The 21,849-nt window shown below is 33.3% G+C and overlaps 1 protein-coding gene across 4 annotated transcripts in view; it reads right to left on the bottom strand.

Moving 5' to 3' along the window:
• map4k1 (mitogen-activated protein kinase kinase kinase kinase 1) overlaps nt 1-21,849 on the bottom strand; it is a 77,925-nt gene that overhangs the window by 19,736 nt on the left and 36,340 nt on the right. For all 4 annotated transcript variants that reach the window (XM_030152991.1, XM_030152992.1, XM_030152990.1 and 1 more), the window contains exons 2-15: nt 18,282-18,339; nt 14,695-14,785; nt 14,552-14,616; nt 14,081-14,136; nt 13,904-13,951; nt 13,417-13,459; nt 10,961-11,033; nt 9,325-9,456; nt 7,958-8,020; nt 6,933-7,014; nt 6,524-6,640; nt 3,821-3,902; nt 2,255-2,307; nt 2,080-2,126 (exon numbers count right to left, since the gene is read on the bottom strand). In XM_030152991.1, coding sequence (XP_030008851.1) covers nt 2,080-2,126; nt 2,255-2,307; nt 3,821-3,902; nt 6,524-6,640; nt 6,933-7,014; nt 7,958-8,020; nt 9,325-9,456; nt 10,961-11,033; nt 13,417-13,459; nt 13,904-13,951; nt 14,081-14,136; nt 14,552-14,616; nt 14,695-14,785; nt 18,282-18,339 — 1,010 coding nt within the window. The remainder of the gene's footprint in view (nt 1-2,079; nt 2,127-2,254; nt 2,308-3,820; nt 3,903-6,523; nt 6,641-6,932; nt 7,015-7,957; nt 8,021-9,324; nt 9,457-10,960; nt 11,034-13,416; nt 13,460-13,903; nt 13,952-14,080; nt 14,137-14,551; nt 14,617-14,694; nt 14,786-18,281; nt 18,340-21,849) is intronic.

The raw sequence follows: 21,849 nt of genomic DNA, 5'->3' as shown, positions 1-21,849 counted from the left end.
AGACAGTGTTTTGAAGTCGATCTCGTAGCTCTGAGACAAATATTCCTTTTGAGTCAAACCCATTCTCTCATTAATTCTTGAATTTCACATTTTGACCCAAGGCTGTATCTTGGAAAGTTCAGCCAACCAGCATTTTTGACTTGATTTTTCTTTATCAGTGACTCTCATGTGGTAAAATTTCATTACTTTTATTCTGGAAGCATTTTCCTTGTAGACCAGTGTTATTAAAATCCCACATACCTCTATTAAGACATTTAAGGTTGTTCATATTTTTTCAAGTTATTCACTTTTTTTTTTTTCAGAAAAGGCTTGTCTGTAAATGTAAACATTTTTGTATAATTTAACTGTTTTTACAGTGAAACAACGAGAAAAAATTGCAGTTTTCATTAATTATAGGTTATTATGGTAGTATTTCACTGGTCTGACCCACTTTAGAATTTTGAATTGATCTAAATGATTTTAACATCCTTGACTGTTAGAGGCAGGGTAGGAGATGTTTTCCTGGAGCATTTTTAACTACATTGCTTAAAATCCCCTTCACACCCCGATTACAAAAAATTAATTCAGTGCTCTAACACAAAATTTAAAAAATTTAGTCACCTGTGGAACGGACAGGACTGAAAAAACACCATCCAATCATTTTAACCTGCTCATCGAAATGATTGAACGGTGATATGTCTATCAAACTCAACTGACATTTGTCCCTCCCCCCTCTGCCAGTATAATCTGGTACTCTGGAGGCGTGGCTTTGGGGGGGGGGGGGGGGGGTCTGACTAAAGGGGTTTGGACTTTTGAATTGTGTATTTTCAAAATGTCGCTGCTCAAACCGTTTTTCCAGGATCTCCTACCGCACCTTTAACTGTTTGGAATATCTCGCATTTTTAATTCAATAAAGTTCTTTTTAATGAATTTGGTCTCCTTCACTGTACTGAAAACGTACCGAAAACGTACTGAACCAAAGTTTTTCCTGTACCGTTACACCCCTAATGTTCATATATTTACAGAGAACAGACCCCTCGTGTGCATACCACTCTTCGTGCATGAATTGTGCGTTCTGGAGCACTTGTTCAGGAAACAAACCCAGAGCCAGATCTTGGCTATATTAGCTATATTAGGATGGAAAGTTCACCGGCAAACTGTTTTGTCACGAACATAAATCACTGGGAAATGTAACGTTAGTCATATAGGTATCAAGGTTACTATCGTTAACGAAAACTAACGAAATGACGAAAACTAGAATTGAAAAAACATTTTCGTTAACTGAAATAAATAAAAACTATAACTAAACGAAAAAAAAGATAACTAACTGAAACTGTATTGTGTGTTTACAAAACTAACTAAAACGGATAAAAATTATGGATAAAATTCCCTTCGTTTTCGTCTTTGTCAATGTCGGATTGATAGGAAAGTGATTTATTTCACTCTAGCAAATTTAGCTAGCGGCACCATACGACACTTCATCGTCACTTGTGGTCACTTGTGGTTTAGAGTCATCTTTTGGTCCCCACTCTACCTGGAAACATGGAGACTAAAGCAGCAGAGTCCTGTCTGGGATTTATTTGAATACGACGGAGAAGAAGAGAAGAGAAAAGATAAGAAAAAAATAAAATTAATACTAAAACTAAACTAAAACTAAGCTTTTAGAAAAAAAAAAAGAAAACTAATAAAAACTAGCAAACCTGCTCTAAAAACTAATTAAAACTAACTGAATTAGAGAAAAAAAAGTCAAAACTAAATAAAACTAAACTATCATGACAAATCCAAAACTATTAGAATCTTCATAGGTATGAACTGGGGCTGTTCTGTAAGAGCGGGGGGGTTGGAGGAGACTGAATGAGGTATGGATGGATCTGCGACATCTGAGAAAAGACGTTTAGACTTTTGAATTGTGTTTTCAAAGTGTAGCTTGCTCGAACCGTTTTTCCAAGATCTCCTACCCCGTCTTTAATATCTTCAGTGTAATTTTTGCATTTCACAAATTCATACCACGGGCCGGATTGGACACTTTGTCGGCCCGGTTTTGGCCCCCGGGTCGCATGTTTGACACCTGTGCTGTATTTGCTTCTGAGCTGTGTTTACCTGACTGGACTCTTGTTATCGCCGGTTGATTCCATTGAAGGCTTTAACTGTAGAAAACATGACATTTACACATGATTTTGACTGTTGCACCTACATATACACATGTACTCAGTGTGTATTTGTGAGTGTGTGGTATTTGTAGATATATTTCACCGTGTAAATGCGTGTTTCTTACCGTTCCGTCTGGTGGTTCTTTCTTCACAGGCCTCTGAGTATAAATCTGTTCCACTGAGCAGAACACACACCAACACTTTCCACATTAATATTTCAGTCATTTTCCACAAAGTCTTGTCCACAGAAACTTCAATAAAGCCAAATAAATGTGGATTCTTTCAGCAGCATCATAATCAACCAATAAACAGAGAGTGAAAGGGAATGAAACAAATGTGCCGAGGCAGCAGGACGACGATGAGCTTCACCGACGACGAACCCAAGTAATTGACAAGAAAATGAGTCATTAAGACGAGCTACGACCGGAGAATGAAAATATGAGGCTGTCGCTCCAGACGGAGAAAACATCTGCAATAAGTCAGACTGAATATGAGCCTCTAAAACTGGGGTCATTTTAGTTCAGGGGACACAAACAGTCCAATGTGGTCTCAACTGGGTCAAACCAGTAAAATAATAATAACCTATAATAATGACAACTCCAAATGTTTCACTTTAATTTAATGCAAAAAAATAACATTAAATTATGAAAATATTTACATTTACAAACTATCCAAACAAAAAAGATGGGAATAACCTGAAAAAAAAAAGAAATTTCTTAAGAAATATATAAATAATAAGAAATAATTTTAACATTAACATATCATCTCTACATGTACATTACAGATCGGATCTACAAAAGCGCAAGACATTTAGTAACCGGAAGAATATTGTTAGAATTGCATTTAATTTTCTTTAGAGATTTCAGGTTGTTCATATTTGTTCAAGTTATTCATATTTTATTGTTAAAGGATTGTTTGTAAATGCAAATATATCTTCTCTATATTTTAGTGCAAAAAAACCCATTAAATTATGAAAATTATTACATTTATAAACTATCCTTAAAGAATGAAATGTGAAAAACCTGAAAATATGAACAACCTGGAATGTCTAAAGAAAATTAAGTGCAATCCTAGTAATTAAATGTTGTAATAATTAAATGCCTGTCATTAAATGTTTTTGCCTTTGTAGGTCCGATCTGTAATGCACATGTATAAATGATAAGTTAATGTTAAAATTATTTCTTATTATTTATGTATTTTTAAAGAAATTTCAGTTTTATTGTAAGAAAACTTATTTTATAAGAAAACGGAAATTTTTTAATAAATCAGTTATTTCAGGTTATTCATATTTTTTTTTAGGATAGATTATACATGTAAATATTTTCATAATTTGCTGTTAATTTTTTCATTTAAACAAAGGGAAATTTAGCATTGCCATAATGTAATATTTTTTTCCCACATTAAACCAAGAAGAAAATTTGGACTCATTATTTATAGATTATTATGCTTTTATTATACTTAAGATCACTTTGGTCTGTATGTGGAACCTGAACTAAAACACCCTCGACTGTTAAAACCTTCAATGTAATTTTTGCATTTCACAAAGTCATCTCCTGGGCCGAATGGGAGCCTTTGGCGAGCTGGTTCTGGTCCACGGACCGTATGTTCAACACCCCTGCTCACAGTACAGGTTTTGTCCACTTACAATCCCTGTTCTGTTTAAAAATAAAACTCTAAATAGATTTTCTTACGACTTATGTCAGAGTTGGTCCTCTCTGCACGGTTGTGTTTGTTAATTGACTGGATCCTCTTTAAAGATCCTGGTGGCACCACCTTAAACGAAGAAGAAAATGAAGAATAGAGTCAGAAAAGTAAAAATCAGGTACAAAATACAATTGTAATGTCACATAATAGTACGTAACTACATTTAGTCTAGGACATTGACTATGTTTATATACACCACATAAATAAACTGTAGCCTACGAAATTGGATTAATTTTATTTTCAGACACATTCCTCTTTTTACTCCTATTATTCATACATGTCATAATATATAATCATCTTTGATTAGGTGTAATGATTACATACTCAGAGTCTCAGTTAGACTTTATCTATTAAGAATAAATCCGGTTCAGGTTAAAAGTTCAGGTAAAATTAGAATGAATGTCATGGTTATAGTAACACACTGAGGTTTAGACATGAAAACAACTTGATTAATGTTGAGAAAATTTATGAAAAACACAAAAATACTAAATTATAACTGTCTCCATCTAAGGTTTATTCCTATTTAAAGACATCACCGACCGACTGATCCATGTTTTTATTAAAACAACCAGACGAACCAACCACAGGAGGAAGGTGGTTCCAATGAGGTCTGAATGTTTGTTGATGTTAAATAATGTCAACAGATATTATCATGGATGTGAAAACAGAGTCTGTGTCTGTTTACAAAGAGTCGACTAATGATTCATACAAACACAAGAAGGTAATTAATACTAGATATAGAACCTAAAATTTGAATTAGTCAAATAACATTAGACTTCTATACATGTCAGTCCTGCATCTTAATGAGTCTACAACATCTCAGTAACAACGATATCATTCATTCTTACTTTTATTTTATTGAACTGATTAACCCTGTAAGGACTACCATTATAACAGGCTGCTGAGATTTATTTACGTTATTTCTGAAAAAAAAAAAAAAAGTGTTAGAAAATTTTTTTTTTTTTTACCAATTATTTGCACATTTTTTCAGGAAGACCTTAACTTTCAATATCTGGCCATTAATTATCATTATTATATGTAATAAGATATTTAAAATGGTGTGTCATAGGGGGAAAAACTGATTAATTTTTAAAAAGCAAATCATATTTATTATGTAAAAACACTGTAAATGTGCATACTAAAACTTTAAGCGATTAAACTTTACAAAATAAACTTCACCTAATTTACATGTGGTCAGTGTTTTTATTTGTTTAGAGCATTCTGTGTCCATGGTACAGCTTCTTATTTTTTCTTATTTCTTGGCATTTCTTCTCTAAAATGTGGCTAAAAGTAATAAAAATCTTCCATCTCTCTCTCACTGACTGAACTCTGCTGCTGTCTGTGCCGCCCAGTACCACCCCACCCCTCGGCCAATGCAGAACTCTACCCTAACGTCGTATAGACAATAGATAGAACCCAATCTCAAGTGTCAGATACTTTTTGAATTTTGCCAGTAACGAAAACGGTTCAGGAGTTACTGTAATTTTAATGACAGTGTCGGAAGAAATGTGGCACGAGAGACACAACTGTCCTAAAAGGGTTAAGAAACGGAATTTCCCCCTGAGGATCGATAAAGTTCATCTGTATCTGTACCTGTATCTGTATCTGTATCTGATTCTGATTCTGTACCTGTACCTGTATCTGTATCTGTACCTGATTCTGATTCTGTATCTGTACCTGTACCTGTGCCTGTACCTGTATCTGTATCTGATTCTGATTCTGTATCTGTACCTGTACCTGTGCCTGTACCTGTATCTGTATCTGATTCTGATTCTGATTCTGATTCTGTACCTGTACCTGTATCTGTATCTGTATCTGTACCTGTACCTGTACCTGTACCTGTACCTGTATCTGTATCTGTATCTGATTCTGATTCTGTACCTGTATCTGTATATGTACCTGTTTCTGTACCTGTATCTGTATCTGTTTCTGTACCTGTATTTGTTTCTGTACCTGTATTTGTTTCTGTACCTGTATCTGTATCTGTACCTGTATCTGTTTCTGTACCTGTATTTGTTTCTGTACCTGTATCTGTACCTGTATATGTATATGTATCTGTACCTGTATCTGTACCTGTATTTGTTTCTGTACCTGTATCTGTATCTGTACCTGTATCTGTTTCTGTACCTGTATCTGTACCTGTATTTGTTTCTGTACCTGTATCTGTATCTGTACCTGTACCTGTATCTGTACCTGTACCTGTACCTGTATCTGTATCTGTATCTGTACCTGTATCTGTATCTGTATCTGTATCTGTACCTGTACCTGTATCAGTATCAGTATCAGTACCTATATCAGTATCAGTATCGGTATCTGTACCTGTATCAGTATCAGTATCAGTATCGGTATCGGTATCAGTACCTGTACCTATATCAGTATCAGTATCAGTATCAGTACCTGTACCTATATTAGTATCAGTATCAGTATCAGTACCTGTACCTATATCAGTGTCAGTATCAGTATCAGTACCTGTACCTATATCAGTATCAGTATCAGTATCAGTATCAGTACCTGTACCTGTACCTGTACCTGTATCAGTATCAGTATCGGTATCTGTACCTGTATCAGTATCAGTATCAGTATCAGTATCAGTACCTGTACCTATATCAGTATCGGTATCGGTATCGGTATCTGTACCTGTACATGTATCTGTACCTGTATCAGTATCAGTATCAGTAAAGCGGTTTTACCTCCATCTCTTCATCGTCCATGACCAGGCAGGTCTTCAGTTTCTCAGGGTGTCGAAACTTTTCCAGCAGATCCAAGGTCAGTTCCTGGTTCAGACCCTGCTGCGTAACAAACATGTGCTGCAGAGACGAAGCAGAAACACCATTAGTACTAACGAGGACGGAGAAGACGATACAATAAATACACTGATGAAGACGCTGATGAAGACGCTGATGAAGACGCTGATGAAGACGCTGATGGAGGCTGTGAGCAGTAGGATGGAGTTCAGATCCAAGACTTTACACAACGACACAGACTCCAAATTATTTAGATATAAACTAAATACTCAAAGTGACTTAATGTAACAGATTACTTCAGGTTTTTTTTTGCGTCACTAAGTTCATGTCTTTTTAAAACCAAACATGTTCTGACCGACAGCATCTTGGAGGCGCTGGGTCTCTTCTTCGGGTTCCTCACCAACATGGCCTTCACAAAGTTATAAAAAGTGGACGACCTACGACACGAGACAAACACGATGCATGAATTTACAACAGAATTATGTTCATTCACAGATAATGTGATAAAAATGCAAAAGACTTTAAAATGGGTGAGTTTGTTTGGTTTTGATTCAGATTTATTTGACACAAATGGGAAAAAAATAACAACAAAAACAGAATAAAAAGAAAATAACACAATAATATATCACTGATCCTATATTAAATATTATAAATGATGAGGAGAACATATCATCATATCTTACAGAAATGGATGTAATCATTATCATCATTATTTTACATGTAATTAACTAAACTAAAACTGTAATTATTGATCATTTTTGATTTCCACTGAACTCCGTTACTTTTATACTTAATTCATAGTCTGATTAAAAAGTTGTTGCTGTAAAACTACAATAATAATTGATCAAGTGTTTATGTTTTTACTGTTTATTTCAACAGTGATGAGAGTGGAACTAAATAAAATAGCTGACTTATTATTACTGAACAGATTTTTATTTTTTTTTAAAAGAAAGTGAAAATGCATTAAAATACTTTATATGAAATTAACTTTTGTGGAATAATTAACACATTTAACTGAATTTTAGACAAATATACAACCTATTTATTATTTTCTTGTGAAATTAATTTGGTTTTATCACATATTTTGCATTTAGTAAATTTATTCATTTACATTTTTAATGCATGTCAATCCATATTTTGTGACTAATATTAAATTTGCTTTGTAATAACATTACCAGTGATGAGTATGTATATGATATGCTCACAAATGACCAATACCAATATTATTTATTTATCTACTACTAATATATCAGTAGAAATCACTTTTTCTATTGTTACATACATTTCTGTCCATCTTTATCCACCTTTTGGACTAAGTTTTCCGAGGTTATAAGTAGCATTTTATTAGTTAGTTAGTTTTTTTTTTTTTTCTTTTTTTACCATTTTGACTTGTCCTTCAGTTTTGGAGGTTGGTATCCGCTCTTCGACATGAGGAACAGGACTCTACAAGATAAAAACACAGACGAAACAGTAAAAAAGTAGCGTGTATGCGTTTATTTATCTGTGGGTGTGTAATTGTATAAACCTGTGGGCGGGGCAAACACTCAATGGTTTCTATGGCATGTGATCTGACCAATCAGAGAGCACGAACATGTGCTCTTATGTATATGTGTTTGTGTGCATATATGTATAATGTCAGCAGTACAAGAACAGTATAAGTCAAATTACTCATGTCTTAAAGGTATAATTTGTAATATTTCTACTATAAAATAATTAAAATAAAATTTGTTAAAAGGTAAAAAAAAAAAATGGGGAAGGAGGCAGTGGTCAAGCGAGCATAAGGCTGAACGGAGAGTTGTGAAACAATACAATAAAAGTACATTTTCTTTCGTTTCACAGCGGTTATTACCTCCGCCAACAAGGTTATGTTTTTGTCGGTGTTGGTTTCTCTGTCTGTCTGTCTGTCTGTCTGTTAGCAAGATAACTCAAAAAGTTATGGATGGATTTTGATGAAAATTTCAGGAAATGTTGATACTGGCACAAGAAACAAAGGATTAAATTGTGGTGGTGATCGGGGGGGGGGGGCACTGATCTGCCTTGGCAGAGGTCTGTGCTCTCCGAGTGTAATGTAACTGTAACTTCAAGTTGGATGAATATAGATTTATAAATACTGACGATGAAAAAAAAAAAAAAAAAATTCACTTTAATAGAATTTAGCAGCATCTATTTTGTGATGTTTACAAGGTTTATCATGACACAAATATGCTCTGAACATATACAGCAGATGAAAGTGTATATGTTAAGCTCAATTTTAACTGCTCTAAAGCACATAAACACATTTACACCTTTACAAAACTTTATTGGAAAGTTTAGACTGAAAATAATTGAAGAGGATACTTCTTTCTGATGAGTTTTTTCACCCTGAGTTGTGTCTCTCAGACTGAACTGCAAACACTATGAGCAGTGCAGCAAGAGAGAGGAGCACTTTTATACATATTTTATATTTTATTAAATTTTTATGGGTAATTTGACATTTTTCTGCCATCATACAGTGTACGATGCTATAATTGGATAAAGGTGCCTGAATATTGATGTCTGGAAGCATCTCAAACGAAGAAAATCAAGAGAAAAATAGAAAATTCAAGCACATGGCAGGATTTTTGCAGATAAATAAACCAAAGCACACTGATGGAAGCTCAAAGGAAGTTATTAGGAGGGATTATTATTGTTATTATGGTCTCTATATAGTGTTTTGGTTTTTTTTGTGTGTAAACGCTACATATTTTGTGTATAATATGCATTTTTACCGTAGCGGGTGGACGTCAAACATCGGAGGCTGTAACTCTGCCAGTTCTATTGCTGTGATCCCCACAGACCAGATGTCACACAGTTCATTGTAACCTCCTTTAATCTCCACCGCTGCCACCTCCGGCGCCATCCTGTGGACCGGAGGGGAACAACAGGACATCACATTTAACAGCACAAAGGACATGTATGTAGTCGCAGGTAAGGAGGAAAAATATGAGTAGATATAACGGTTTGTCTGTAAGACTGTAGATGAAGATTATTAAGAACAGAAATAAACATATAACATTTTAAAACTTATATTACATTTTTTTATAATGTATTTTTCAATCCGGTTTCACTAGTATAGATAAATGTAAAGGTGATAAAGTCCAAAGTAAATTAAAATAATGCCTTAGTCTCTAAAAATATCTTACAATATTGAAAAACATTCTCTAAAAATTCTGTTAATATCTCTGAATTTTGACTTTTAACTATGACTGCTGAACAAATAAATCAGTCATATCTTTCCAATACATATTGTGTTTTAGTTACATAATCTTTTTAATCAACACATAAACTGGGTTCATTTGCATAAGTGGCTTAAATTCAATGTAATTTAGTTTCACTTGTTGGAGTTTTTGAGTTATTATAAGGTTTTTATTTATAAAAGATAAAATACTGCAACTACAACTACTACTACTATAATTAATCATCATCATTTTTATTATTGTAGCACTTTTAAGTTTGTTCCCATTTAACCAAACAGTAGTGAACAAAGATAAAAACTGGAAAATAACTGTGTCAAAGGAAAAGGATACAGGCAAATGTAGAGTTACTTACTTTAGATAATCAAAAGAAAATAAAATCAGTAGGATCCACACCTGATCCTGATTAAAGTGCAATAAAAGATGAAGAAAAAAGACAAATATGACCTAAAATATGATTCAGAAAACGTGTGTTTATTAAAACTGAACGGATGAATCGTCTTCAATCTAAATCCTTTTTTTTTTAAATGTGGTTTAGCAACAGCAGTGCAAAATAATGGTGAAATATGCTGATTTTTAATCATTTATTACATTGATCAGTGTACATTTATCTACTTTTTGTGCTTTTTAAATTCTATCTTTTATTTTTATTCCACTTGAGTTCATGATATAATTGTTTTAATAATAGTTTTCACTGTTGGTTTTAGTTTGAGTAAAACAAATATCACTAATTGTTCAACAGTAAAAATCAAACAAGACTTATAATATTTTAATATATTGAGAATATGGTTTGATATTTTTGAATGTAGCATAAAATTGTTGTAAAATCCTGTATGTAATGTCGTTTTATACAGTTGGAGTATTGTCTTCTATAGTCAGCGTTCTACAAATATATGTGGTTGGTTTTTTTTAGATGTTATGATTTAATTCCTAAATTCAAGTAGAACCTCTGTTTCAGTTATTTGCATGTTTTTATTTGTTATGATTTTGGTGGTGTGTTTTACATATGTATTTAGCTGTTTTGTTGCCTGTGGTGTTTTTGCTTTTTGCTTTGTTTGATGCTAATATTTCCTCAGGAGTGTCTGAAATCCTGGTTCTTATTATTATTTCATTGCTGAACGTTCTCCTTCTGCTCTTTCCATGTGTTAGGTTTAAGACAGAATAAACGCACCAGTACGGCGTCCCGATGAACGACATCCTCCGGGCCAGAGTCGCTGTGATCTGAGCCGAGATGCCGAAGTCGGCTACAGAAGCAGAAAAACAAAACAGAACATTAATTCACCTTAAATAAGAAAAAAAAAACACATCATATCTAATAATGTGACATCTGTCAGTGACTCTATCGTCCTGTTCAGACCTGAGGGATCTGATTCCATGTGGAAATAAACGTAAAAACACAGTCTGAACACAAACAGGATGCAGTACAATCCAGATTCATGACACATCATCGTATTCACCCTTTAAGAGAAAAAAAAACATTCAATTTTGATATCAAGAGTTCAAAAAGCTGTATGTTGGAAGTGTTTAGAGATAAAATCATACTGTAAATGAGAAAAATTTTAAGTATGACCCACAGTTTATGATGGGAGTAAATGTACTAATCTAATTTGCATATTGTGATGTCACAGGGTGGCGGTCACATACATATTTACATATTGAACATATTTACATGGAAGTTTTCTTTGTGTTTATGTTTGTTTGTTTTTTTTCATCTTATCATTAAAATAAATGAACTTAAACATTAGCAGAAAGTCAGATGCAATGAGTTTTACTATCTTTTAAATCCAAGCAGCAGAGTAGACAAATCTATCCTTATCTATCCAAACTAAAACTAAATCAACTTTACTTACTTAAATTAACTTTACTTACTTAAATAAATCATCTTTACTTACTTAAATAAATCAACTTTACTTATTTAAATAAATCATCTTTACTTACTTAAATAAATCATCTTTACTTACTTAAATAAATCCACTTTGCTTACTTAAATAAACTTTAATTACTTACTTAAATAAATAACTTCACTTACTTAAATAAATCATCTTTACTTACTTAAATAAATAAACTTTATTTTAATCAATCAACTTTACTTAAATAAATAAACTTTATTTTAATCAATCAACTTTACTTGTATTTACTTTTTTTTTATTTTTTTATTATTTATTTTACTTTTACTTTTATTTACTTAAATTGACTTTACTTACTTAAATAAATTGACTTTACTTACTTAAATAAATCAACTTTATTTACTTCAATTGACTTTACTTACTTAAATAAATTGACTTTACTTACTTAAATAAATTGACTTTACTTACTTAAATAAATCGACTTTACTTACTTAAATAAATAAACTTTACTTACTTTAATAAATCACCTTTACTCACTTAAATAAATCAACTTTACTTAGTTTAATAAATCACCTTTGCTCACTTCAATAAATCAACTTTACTTACTTAAATAAATCAACTTTACTTACTTTAATAAATTGACTTTACTTACTTAAATAAAACAACTTTACTCACTTAAATAAACAAACTTTACTTACTTTAATAAATCACCTTTACTCACTTAAATAAATCAACTTTACTTACTTTAATAAATCAACTTTACTCACTTAAATAAACAAACTTTACTTACTTTAATAAATCAACTTTACTCACTTAAATAAACAAACTTTACTTACTTTAATAAATCACCTTTACTCACTTAAATAAATCAACTTTACTTTCTTAAATAAACAAACTTTACTTACTTTAATAAATCACCTTTACTCACTTAAATAAACAAACTTCACTTACTTACATAAATCAACTTTACTTACTTTAATAAATCGACTTTACTTACTTAAATAAAACAACTTTACTCACTTAAATAAACAAACTTTACTTACTTACATAAATCAACTTTACTTACTTTAATAAATCACCTTTACTAACTTAAATAAACAAACTTTACTTACTTACATAAATCAACTTTACTTACTTTAATAAATCGACTTTACTCACTTAAATAAATCACCTTTACTCACTTAAATAAATCACCTTTACTCACTTAAATAAATCACCTTTACTCACTTAAATAAATCAACTTTACTTACTTAAATAAAAACACTTTACTTACTTTAATAAATCACCTTTACTTACTCAAATAAATCAACTTCACTCACTTAAATAAATCAACTTTACTCACTTAAATAAATCAACTTTACTCACTTAAATAAACAAACTTTACTCACTTAAATAAACAAACTTTACTCACTTAAATAAATCAACTTTACTCACTTAAATAAATCAACTTTACTCACTTAAATAAACAAACTTTACTCACTTAAATAAACAAACTTTACTCACTTAAATAAATCACCTTTACTCACTTAAATAAACAAACTTTACTTACTTAAATAAATCACCTTTACTCACTTAAATAAACAAACTTTACTTACTTACTAAACCAGCACAGTGAATTCAAGTATTGTTTCCTGTTGGACATCTGTTTAATGTAAACACTTTAATACGATGCCATTAAATAAATACTAAGTGTCACTTCAGCTGAGACATGTTTATGTTCAGATGAATGAACCAGTGACTCATCATAACCTCGGAGCAGACTCAGTGAACGTCCACCTACCCAGTTTGACCTCGCCCTGGTTGTTGAGGAGGATGTTGGCCCCCTGGAAAACACAGAAACAAACCGACACAAACATTAGACTGAGGCTCAGCTTCACCCGGTCCATGATCTGTAATTTTTACAATATTCTGCCTGTTACTAAATGTTTTGTGCATTTGTAGATCCACTGAGTTGCTTTAAATTTGCTTTAATAATAAGTTGAAGCATGATATTGTTAAAATTGCACTTTATTTTCTTAAGAAGATTCAGGTTGTTCATGTTATTCACATTTTTTTAAAAGGATAGTTTGTAAAAGTAAATATTTTTATAATTTAATGTGAGTTTGTTGCACTAAAAGAGAAAATTTTGGAGTTTTCATGATAGATTGATAGCGATGGGCTATATGTGACCTCTGAACTAAAATGCTATGCTTTAATCTGTGTTGTTTTTTTTAACAAGTACATGTAAAACTAGAGCCAAATGTCACATCAGTGGGTCAGATTTTTACCTTTATGTCTCTGTGGATTTTCTTCTGTGCATGTAAATAGTCCAAACCCTGGAAAACACAAAAGATACAACATTCACAAAGCAGAAAATCATTGTAGATGAGCATAAACTAGCAATAAAATGGTTAAATGGTTCAGATTATTGATAATAATTACTAATTGATCAGTTTTTGCTTCACCTGTAGCATCTCCCTGCAGATATAAGCGATCTGAGGCTCCGACAGAGGACCAGTCACTGAGGAACATTAAATACAACAAAGGTTCAAATCTATAAAGTTTTATTACAACAGTAATGTGGAGTATGAGTTTTATGAGACGTCTTATATATTTAGTATTAGAACTAAGGATTTTATAACTGTTTTAGAAATAAATGACCTTGTAAACTACAATTGAATCATCATTTGTAGGTGGTAATAAATACTTTACATAGAGCTGTCAAGGATATGAACAAGACGGTGTTTTTATATAACTGACATTTTAACACAAATATCTGCACTTACTCCTGCCCATATTTTCAAAACAGGCTTATTGAATCATCTGGTATTTTTATGTTTCAATTATTATTATTATTATTATTATTATTATTATTATTATTATTATTATTATTATTATTATTAAAACAGTACATTCCTGCTGGGTTCCAGACTGACCGTGGTAAATATCCTGGAGTGAACCTCCTCCACAGAACTCCATACAGATCCACAGTTTATTAGCTCTGTTAAAACAAATTAATTAAGTTAACGACTGGCTTCAGAGCAGTGACAAGGAGAGTTCAAACCCAGACACTTTTTACCGGATGTAGCTGCCGTAGTACGCCACGATGTTGGGATGTTTACAGCTCTTAACGATGATGATCTCCTGCTGGATGATGGAGAAATCGTCCTCTGTCGAAGCAAACGGATTTAGCATCATTATCACTGTGAGTGTGTGTGTGTGTGTGTGTGTGTGTGTGTGTGTGTGTGTGTGAGGTCACAGGGTTCACATGTTAACTGTCATGTTCTACATACAGCTTCAAACCTTACTGCTCTGAAGTGAGGAGAAAATGCTGAGGCCAGGTTATAACAAAAACGTGAGTTATAACTAAATTAAGCAGAAATCAACTTTTCCATGGTCAAATTGTTTCCCCTGAGAGCTGAGGAAAAGCAGATGGATTCTTCTCTAATCTACTCCCCCTGCAGTCAAAACATGTCCATGGTCAAGACACAGCAGGGAGTGAACTGATAAGGACTGGCAACAACTGAGGGACAGAAGGACCTATTGTGTCTCTTATTTTTGCACACAATCTTCCAAGAACAAACACACAACACACACATATTCTACCCCCCCACTCCAACCGTCTGCCCTCAAATACTGTTTTTCACCCTATCCCCCAAATCCTACCAAATCCATTGAAAAAGTACCAGCATGTGTCTACGTGTGACGTGTGAAAACTGTATGACATCTTATGATGTTTGTGCTTCCATTATCTTCTCTGTTCTTCACTGCAAATTTTGAAGAAAGGGTTCTGGGCAGCGTGACTAGTCTTTGCTGTGGCCCGATGTCCCTAACATCGAACTACAGTTTCGTTTGCTGTACTGTACATTGTACTGTGCTGTCAAATGACAAATAAATTTTACTCTATTCAAACACAAGAATCACAGGCTACGGGACAGTTTTATACAGGGTGGGGAAGCAAAATTTACAATGAACATTTAGTTGTTTTTTCTCAGCAGGCACTACGTCAATTGTTTTGAAACCAAACATATATTGATGTCATAATCATACCTAACACTATTATCCATACCTTTTCAGAAACTTTTGCCCATATGAGTAATCAGGAAAGCGAACGTCAAAGAGTGTGTGATTTGCTGAATGCACTCGTCACACCAAAGGAGATTTCAAAAATAGTTGGAGTGTCCATAAAGACTGTTTATAATGGAAAGAAGAGAATGACTATGAGCAAAACTATTACGAGAAAGTCTGGAAGATACTATTAAAGGAGAATGGGAGAAGTTGTCACCCCAATATTTGAGGAACACTCGCGCAAGTTTCAGGAAGCGTGTGAAGGCAGTTATTGAGAAAGAAGGAGGACACATAGAATAAAAACATTTTCTATTATGTACATTTTCTTGTGGCAAATAAATTCTCATGACTTTCAATAAACTAATTGGTCATACACTGTCTTTCAATCCCTGCCTCAAAATATTGTAAATTTTGCTTCCCCACCCTGTACAAATACTGCATCTCATTTTGTTTAGATCAGGGGTGTCAAATATACGGCCCATGGTCCAAAACAGATACAATCCGGTCCGTGGGATGAATTTTCAAAGTGCAAAATTTACACTGAAAACATTAACAGTCATTGGAGTCAAAGGTTGAATCCCAGTTCACCCCTTGGCCCCTCCCCCTTACCCCTCCCCCTCTGTTTTGCGCGTACACGTGAAGGGGTAGTGTTGTCCCGATTCTCAATTCAAAGGAGTGGAAGGGCTAAGGCAGAGGGCTGGATAGCCTTCAAAACTGAGATTTTCCAGGACCACACTATGAACGAAGGGGTAGGAGAAATTTCCCATAATTCTGTTTGAATCATTGGCAAGACGGAGGTAAACACAGCCAAAAAGTGCAGCAGTGATGAAAGAAACACACAAATGTACGTATTTTCTTCGTGAACAACTTAATCATTTGATCGACCGTTTAATGCCATTTCAATATGTTATAGATCGCATTTCAGCGGTTTATAGTTGATAGACGTAAAAAGATGACCAAAGCCCATGGAATAGAGATGGTTACAGCTACTGATGGCATGGGGAATACTTTTGGAAACAAAGTTGTTGCATCTGTTAATAGCGGCTTCGATGACTGCTGATGACGTAACAGGTCTCAAAGGGTTGTCCCATTTCAAAGGAGAATGTTTTAACCCTGAACCCAGTGGTTCCCAACCTTTTTTGGCTTGTGACCCCATTTTAACGTCACAAATTTCTGGCGACCCCAGAATGGAGACATTTTTTGCTGAAATTAATTTGTTTTTGATCATGTAATAGTTTGCTATACTATATTGCAAATAAACATTCATTTTAGACAACATTTAGTCTATATAATGTATATTATTGTGGACAGAGGCAGAAAAGCCAGGTGTAGATTACTGCACAAAGTAAAAATTTGATTTTCCTTGGTCAGGATATGTAGAGTCAGTCCAGCTTGGATTTACAAGGCTGACAATTAATACTGAACAAACAAGAACTCAAACTGTGAATTATGAAAGAGCTGCAACATCTGAAACTGACCACAATGAACATTTGACAGATAAACAGAACCACAGTGTTGCAGTTTCAGACTCACAGTATGTCATGTCTTTTATGTATTGTGACTGTCTCTGTCAATTCACCATATATTGTTTTATTACTACGTTTTTCTCAGTTTTTTTTAACAATTACCAGAAATTTCAGGTGACCCCATTTTGAATTCCAGGCGACCCCACATGGGGTCCCGAACCCAAGGTTGAAAAACACTGTCCTAACCCTTGCTGCTCCATTTCAAGGGGTAGTGCCAAGTGCAAGGGCCAAGGAGTAGGGCTAATGGGGAGGGTCACAAGTGGGTCAGACCAACAAAATAACAGCAGAATAACCGATAATTAATGACAACTGCAAACTCCAAACGGCTAAATTTGAACACTATTCTGCCTGTTACTAAATGTTGTGTGCCTTTATAGATCCACTGTCATCTGTAATCCACATACATAAATGATAAGCTGAGGCATAATAATAATAATCGTTAAAATTGCATGTATTTTCCATAAGAAATTTCAGGTTGTTCAAAAGTTTTCAGACATGTTGAATTCAGGTGTTTCTTTATAAACGTCTTTTTTTTTTTCTTCATTTTTTTTTTCTTTATCCATGGCAATGATTTTAAATGTTGTACATCTTTACTTTTAAGGAAATATTACTGCTTATAAACTATATGGACAAAAGTATTGGGACACATCACTTCTACAGCTGTAAGATGTCCTGTTCATGATGATTTGAGATTAAAAAAAAACCAAACAAAATCAATATTTTCTTAAAATTTAATGGGAGATTTTTCTTCCTCAGTGACATGTGAAGATGAAGTAGATGGTTAGTTGTGGTAGAAAATTATAATTTACAGTCAGAGTATGAAAAATATTTTAGAAATTTAGAAGTAGAACATTTAAAATCATAGTCATAGATAAAAAACAAAAAACAAAGTCAATGTTGAGAGAAATTAAGTAAAAACCATCTCTGAGGCATTTTCAAACTAACCAATGCCATACAATGATATTTATCTCAATATAAAACTATATTATGACTTCTGAAACAAACACCTGGATTCAACGTGTCCACATACTTTTGTCCATATACTGTAGTTAGTGGGTAAAAGAATTCACACCTGGTTCCATTTTGATGACCTTGATGGCTGCCAGCTCTCCATTCTGCTTGTTTCGTGCCTGAAAACACAAAAACAAAAGCACAGGTTAGCAGCGTTACACTAACTCAGGTGGTCAGATGTTTAACGACAGCAGTTGGAGAATAAAACCGGACAGATACAGTGATATATTGTTCTACTGTCACAGAATCCTGCCGTTATAAGTGGATGTTTTTATTCTTTGCTACTTCAAAAACTTTCATTGATTAGAAGGGGAAACAAAAAGTGCATCTGATGGAAATAAAGGGATTACATGTGCAAATTCTGTGGGTTTTTCCTGCATAGAGAAACACAAGGCAGCCTTTCACAACACAAATCTGAATGATATCAACTGAATATAATACACTATGTGGACAAAAGTATGTGGACACGTTGAATTCAGGTGTTTCTTTTCTAACAGGGGTCTGGGATACAAAACAGTAACATAAATGTCAGAATATAGTTTTATATTGGGATAAATATCATTATGTTGTATTGCTTAGTTTGGTTTACATTGTTATCTTTGCTTCCAAAAGGTCTCAGAGACAGTTTTTACTTAACCCATAAAGACCTAAACAGCAACTGGCGACTAAAACCACTTACTGACCTGAACCGTTTAATACCTGTTGATCCATTAATCCTATCAATACATGTAAATAATTGGTTTAAAATGCAGTTTATCGTCTTTTCATGGTCATCAGATGTGACCCATTTGGACCTTCAGGGGCTCTGTAGTTACCATGGAAACACCGTCATCTTCTATAACATTGTTTCGCCAGTAAAACCCATGGAGTTGGATTAATGACAGTGGTTGTAGATGCTTATTTTTGTGTTCATTTATTATCTTTGCTTAGAAAGTCATTTTTTTATTGTATTTCTCTCACATTTCATCTTATTTCTTGCACTTCAAAAATTCTATGCATAATCAAATATTTTAATGTGCGCTGTTTTTATATTTATTTTTATTTTATTGTATTTCTAATCAAATCTAAATGTATTTTAATATTGTATTTTTTTCAATCAATGTGAAGCACTTTGGGCTACAATTTCTGTATGAAAGGTGCTATACAAATAAAGTTTATTATTATTATTATTATTTTTTTTTTTTTTTTCCCCCCAGTTTTCTTTGCTTTTTTAACATAATAATCCTCAACTTTAACCCATAAAGACCCAAACATCCACCATTGACCAAGCATCTACTGATCTAAACTGTTGATCCACTAATCCTATCAATACATGGTTAAATAGAGAGAAAAATTCATTTGGAAACTGCTATACAAGTCACACTGGGTCCTTATGGGTTAATCTGAGCTTCCATGAACATCTACAAGATCAGGAAAATACAAGATTTGCACTAAAAAAACGCAAAATACAGACGATAATATTATAATAAATGGTGATAAATCATGTAAGAAAGGTTAAATCTAGAGGGAAATTCATTTGGGAACTGACACCAAAGTAGCACTAGCTCAGTTTGGGTTAATTTCTCTCAATATTAGGCTAATTTTGTTTTTGTTTTTAATCCACGACTATGATTTTAAATATTCTACCTCTAAATTTCCTAAATATTTTTCATGCTCTGACTGTAAATAATAATTTTCTACCTCAACTAACCATCTACTTTCTTCACATCTCACTTAGAAAGACAACCCTCCCGTTAAACTTTAAGGAAATACTGATGTTCTTATCCAAATCCTCATGAACAGGACATCTTACAGTTGTAGACATGATGCGTCCCAGTACTTTTGTCCATATAGTGTAACTGTTTGTGTTGTGGTGACAGTAGTTGTATCTGCAGAGCGACACCTCCACCATGACGGACTGAAAGCTGTTGATAAAAAGCACCAGAGTTTCCCCTGTTTCCTCCTTCACTCTGGTTCTGTGCAGAGTGTGAGTTGGGTTTCTGTTTTTTTTTTTTTTTATGCAGGGCTTCATTTGCATGTTGGCTGTTCAGATCAGTGGAGTGAAAACATCACTGCAGCATTTAGCACACGAACGCTAACACCAGAACATGGTACACTTTTCATTCTGTAAAACAGAGCAATCAGAATCATTCATAATACTGATTTTCAGGTTCACACAAATGACTTCTTTCTAAAATCCACAACTCTAAAAATTTTTTTGACTCAGTGGAACATAAAACCGCTCAATTACTATACAAAGCAAGGAATAAATTGCTACCGAAAACATTCAAAAAATGTTTTATGAAAGAGAGGGGGGTTATAATTTAAGGGAAAATTTGAATCTAAAGGTCAGAAGCGTGCGTACAGCATTGAAAAGCTTCTGTATCACTGTTAGGGGAGTTGATTGAGTGCAGACCCAAGCAAATTTCCAGTATGATTGTGTTTAAAAAGAGGCATAAAGAAATGATTTTCCAGAGGTACACTGATATATAATCTCCATAAGCTGTTTGTTATTTGGATATCAATTTTGCAATGTGTTGGTGAATGTGTTGTAATATGGACGAGTGACTAAATGTACATGTTTTAGAATTGCTGATAAATTTGGGATAGTGTTGTTTTCAGTGCGTATGGAAAGGTTTGAAGATTAGATCAGTTTATACTTCTTCCTACCAAGGTTATTATCGTTAACGAAAACTAACGAAATGACGATAACTAGAACTGTAAAAACAGTTTCGTTAACTGAAATAAATAAAAACTATAATTAAAAGAAAAAATTGATAACTAATGGAAAATGTATTGTGTGTTTACAAAACTAACTAAAATGTATAAAAATTCCGGATAAAATTCCCTTTGTTTTCGTCTTTGTCAATGTCGGATTGATATAAAATCAATTTATTTCCCTCAAGCAATTTTAGCTGGTGGCACCATATGATATTTAACGGTCCGTCACTTCTCGTCACTTGTCGTTTTGTTGTCTTCTGGTCCCCACTCTACCAGGAAACATGGAGACTAAAGTTGGGAGAAAGCAGCAGAGTCCTGTACGGGATTTATGTGAATACGACGGTGAAGAAGATAAAAGATATAAAAAAAACCCTAAAACTAAGCATTTAGAAAATAATTAAAACTAATAAAAACAAGCAAACCTGCTCTAAAAACTAATCATAACTAACTGAATTAGAGAAAAAAAAGTCAAAACTAAATAAAACTAAACTATAATGAAAAATCCAAAACTATTATAACTTTGCTTCCTACTCCTTTTCACTCATGTAAATTTAGAGGCTTAAACACTGCAGTTTTAAGTTAGTGTTTTGTTTTGTTCTCATTCTCTTGATTATCATTTATTTGCATTTCTGTTTTTAAATTGTCATTTACAGTGATCGAAATAAAGATATCAACCAATAAATCAATCAGTCAATTAATCAATCAGTCAATCAATCAATCAGTCAATCAATCAATCAATCAATCAGTATGAGGACAATCCATTCCTCAACCCACTCACAAAGAATCTACCAGCACATCTGTTCTTAACCCTTCATCAGGAAGTGACTATTTTTGGTAATTTCCACACACATTCACATTTAAAGACAGTGACAACATCAGTTCCAGTAGTTGCTTTTCCATTGACCCTCAAATTCCGCAAATATAACTTG

This window comes from Sphaeramia orbicularis, chromosome 13 (genome assembly GCF_902148855.1).
Source record: "Sphaeramia orbicularis chromosome 13, fSphaOr1.1, whole genome shotgun sequence".
Lineage (NCBI taxonomy): Eukaryota > Metazoa > Chordata > Actinopteri > Kurtiformes > Apogonidae > Sphaeramia > Sphaeramia orbicularis.
Note: the sequence above shows the minus strand (reverse complement) of the source record. Positions and strands in the feature narration are given on the sequence as shown.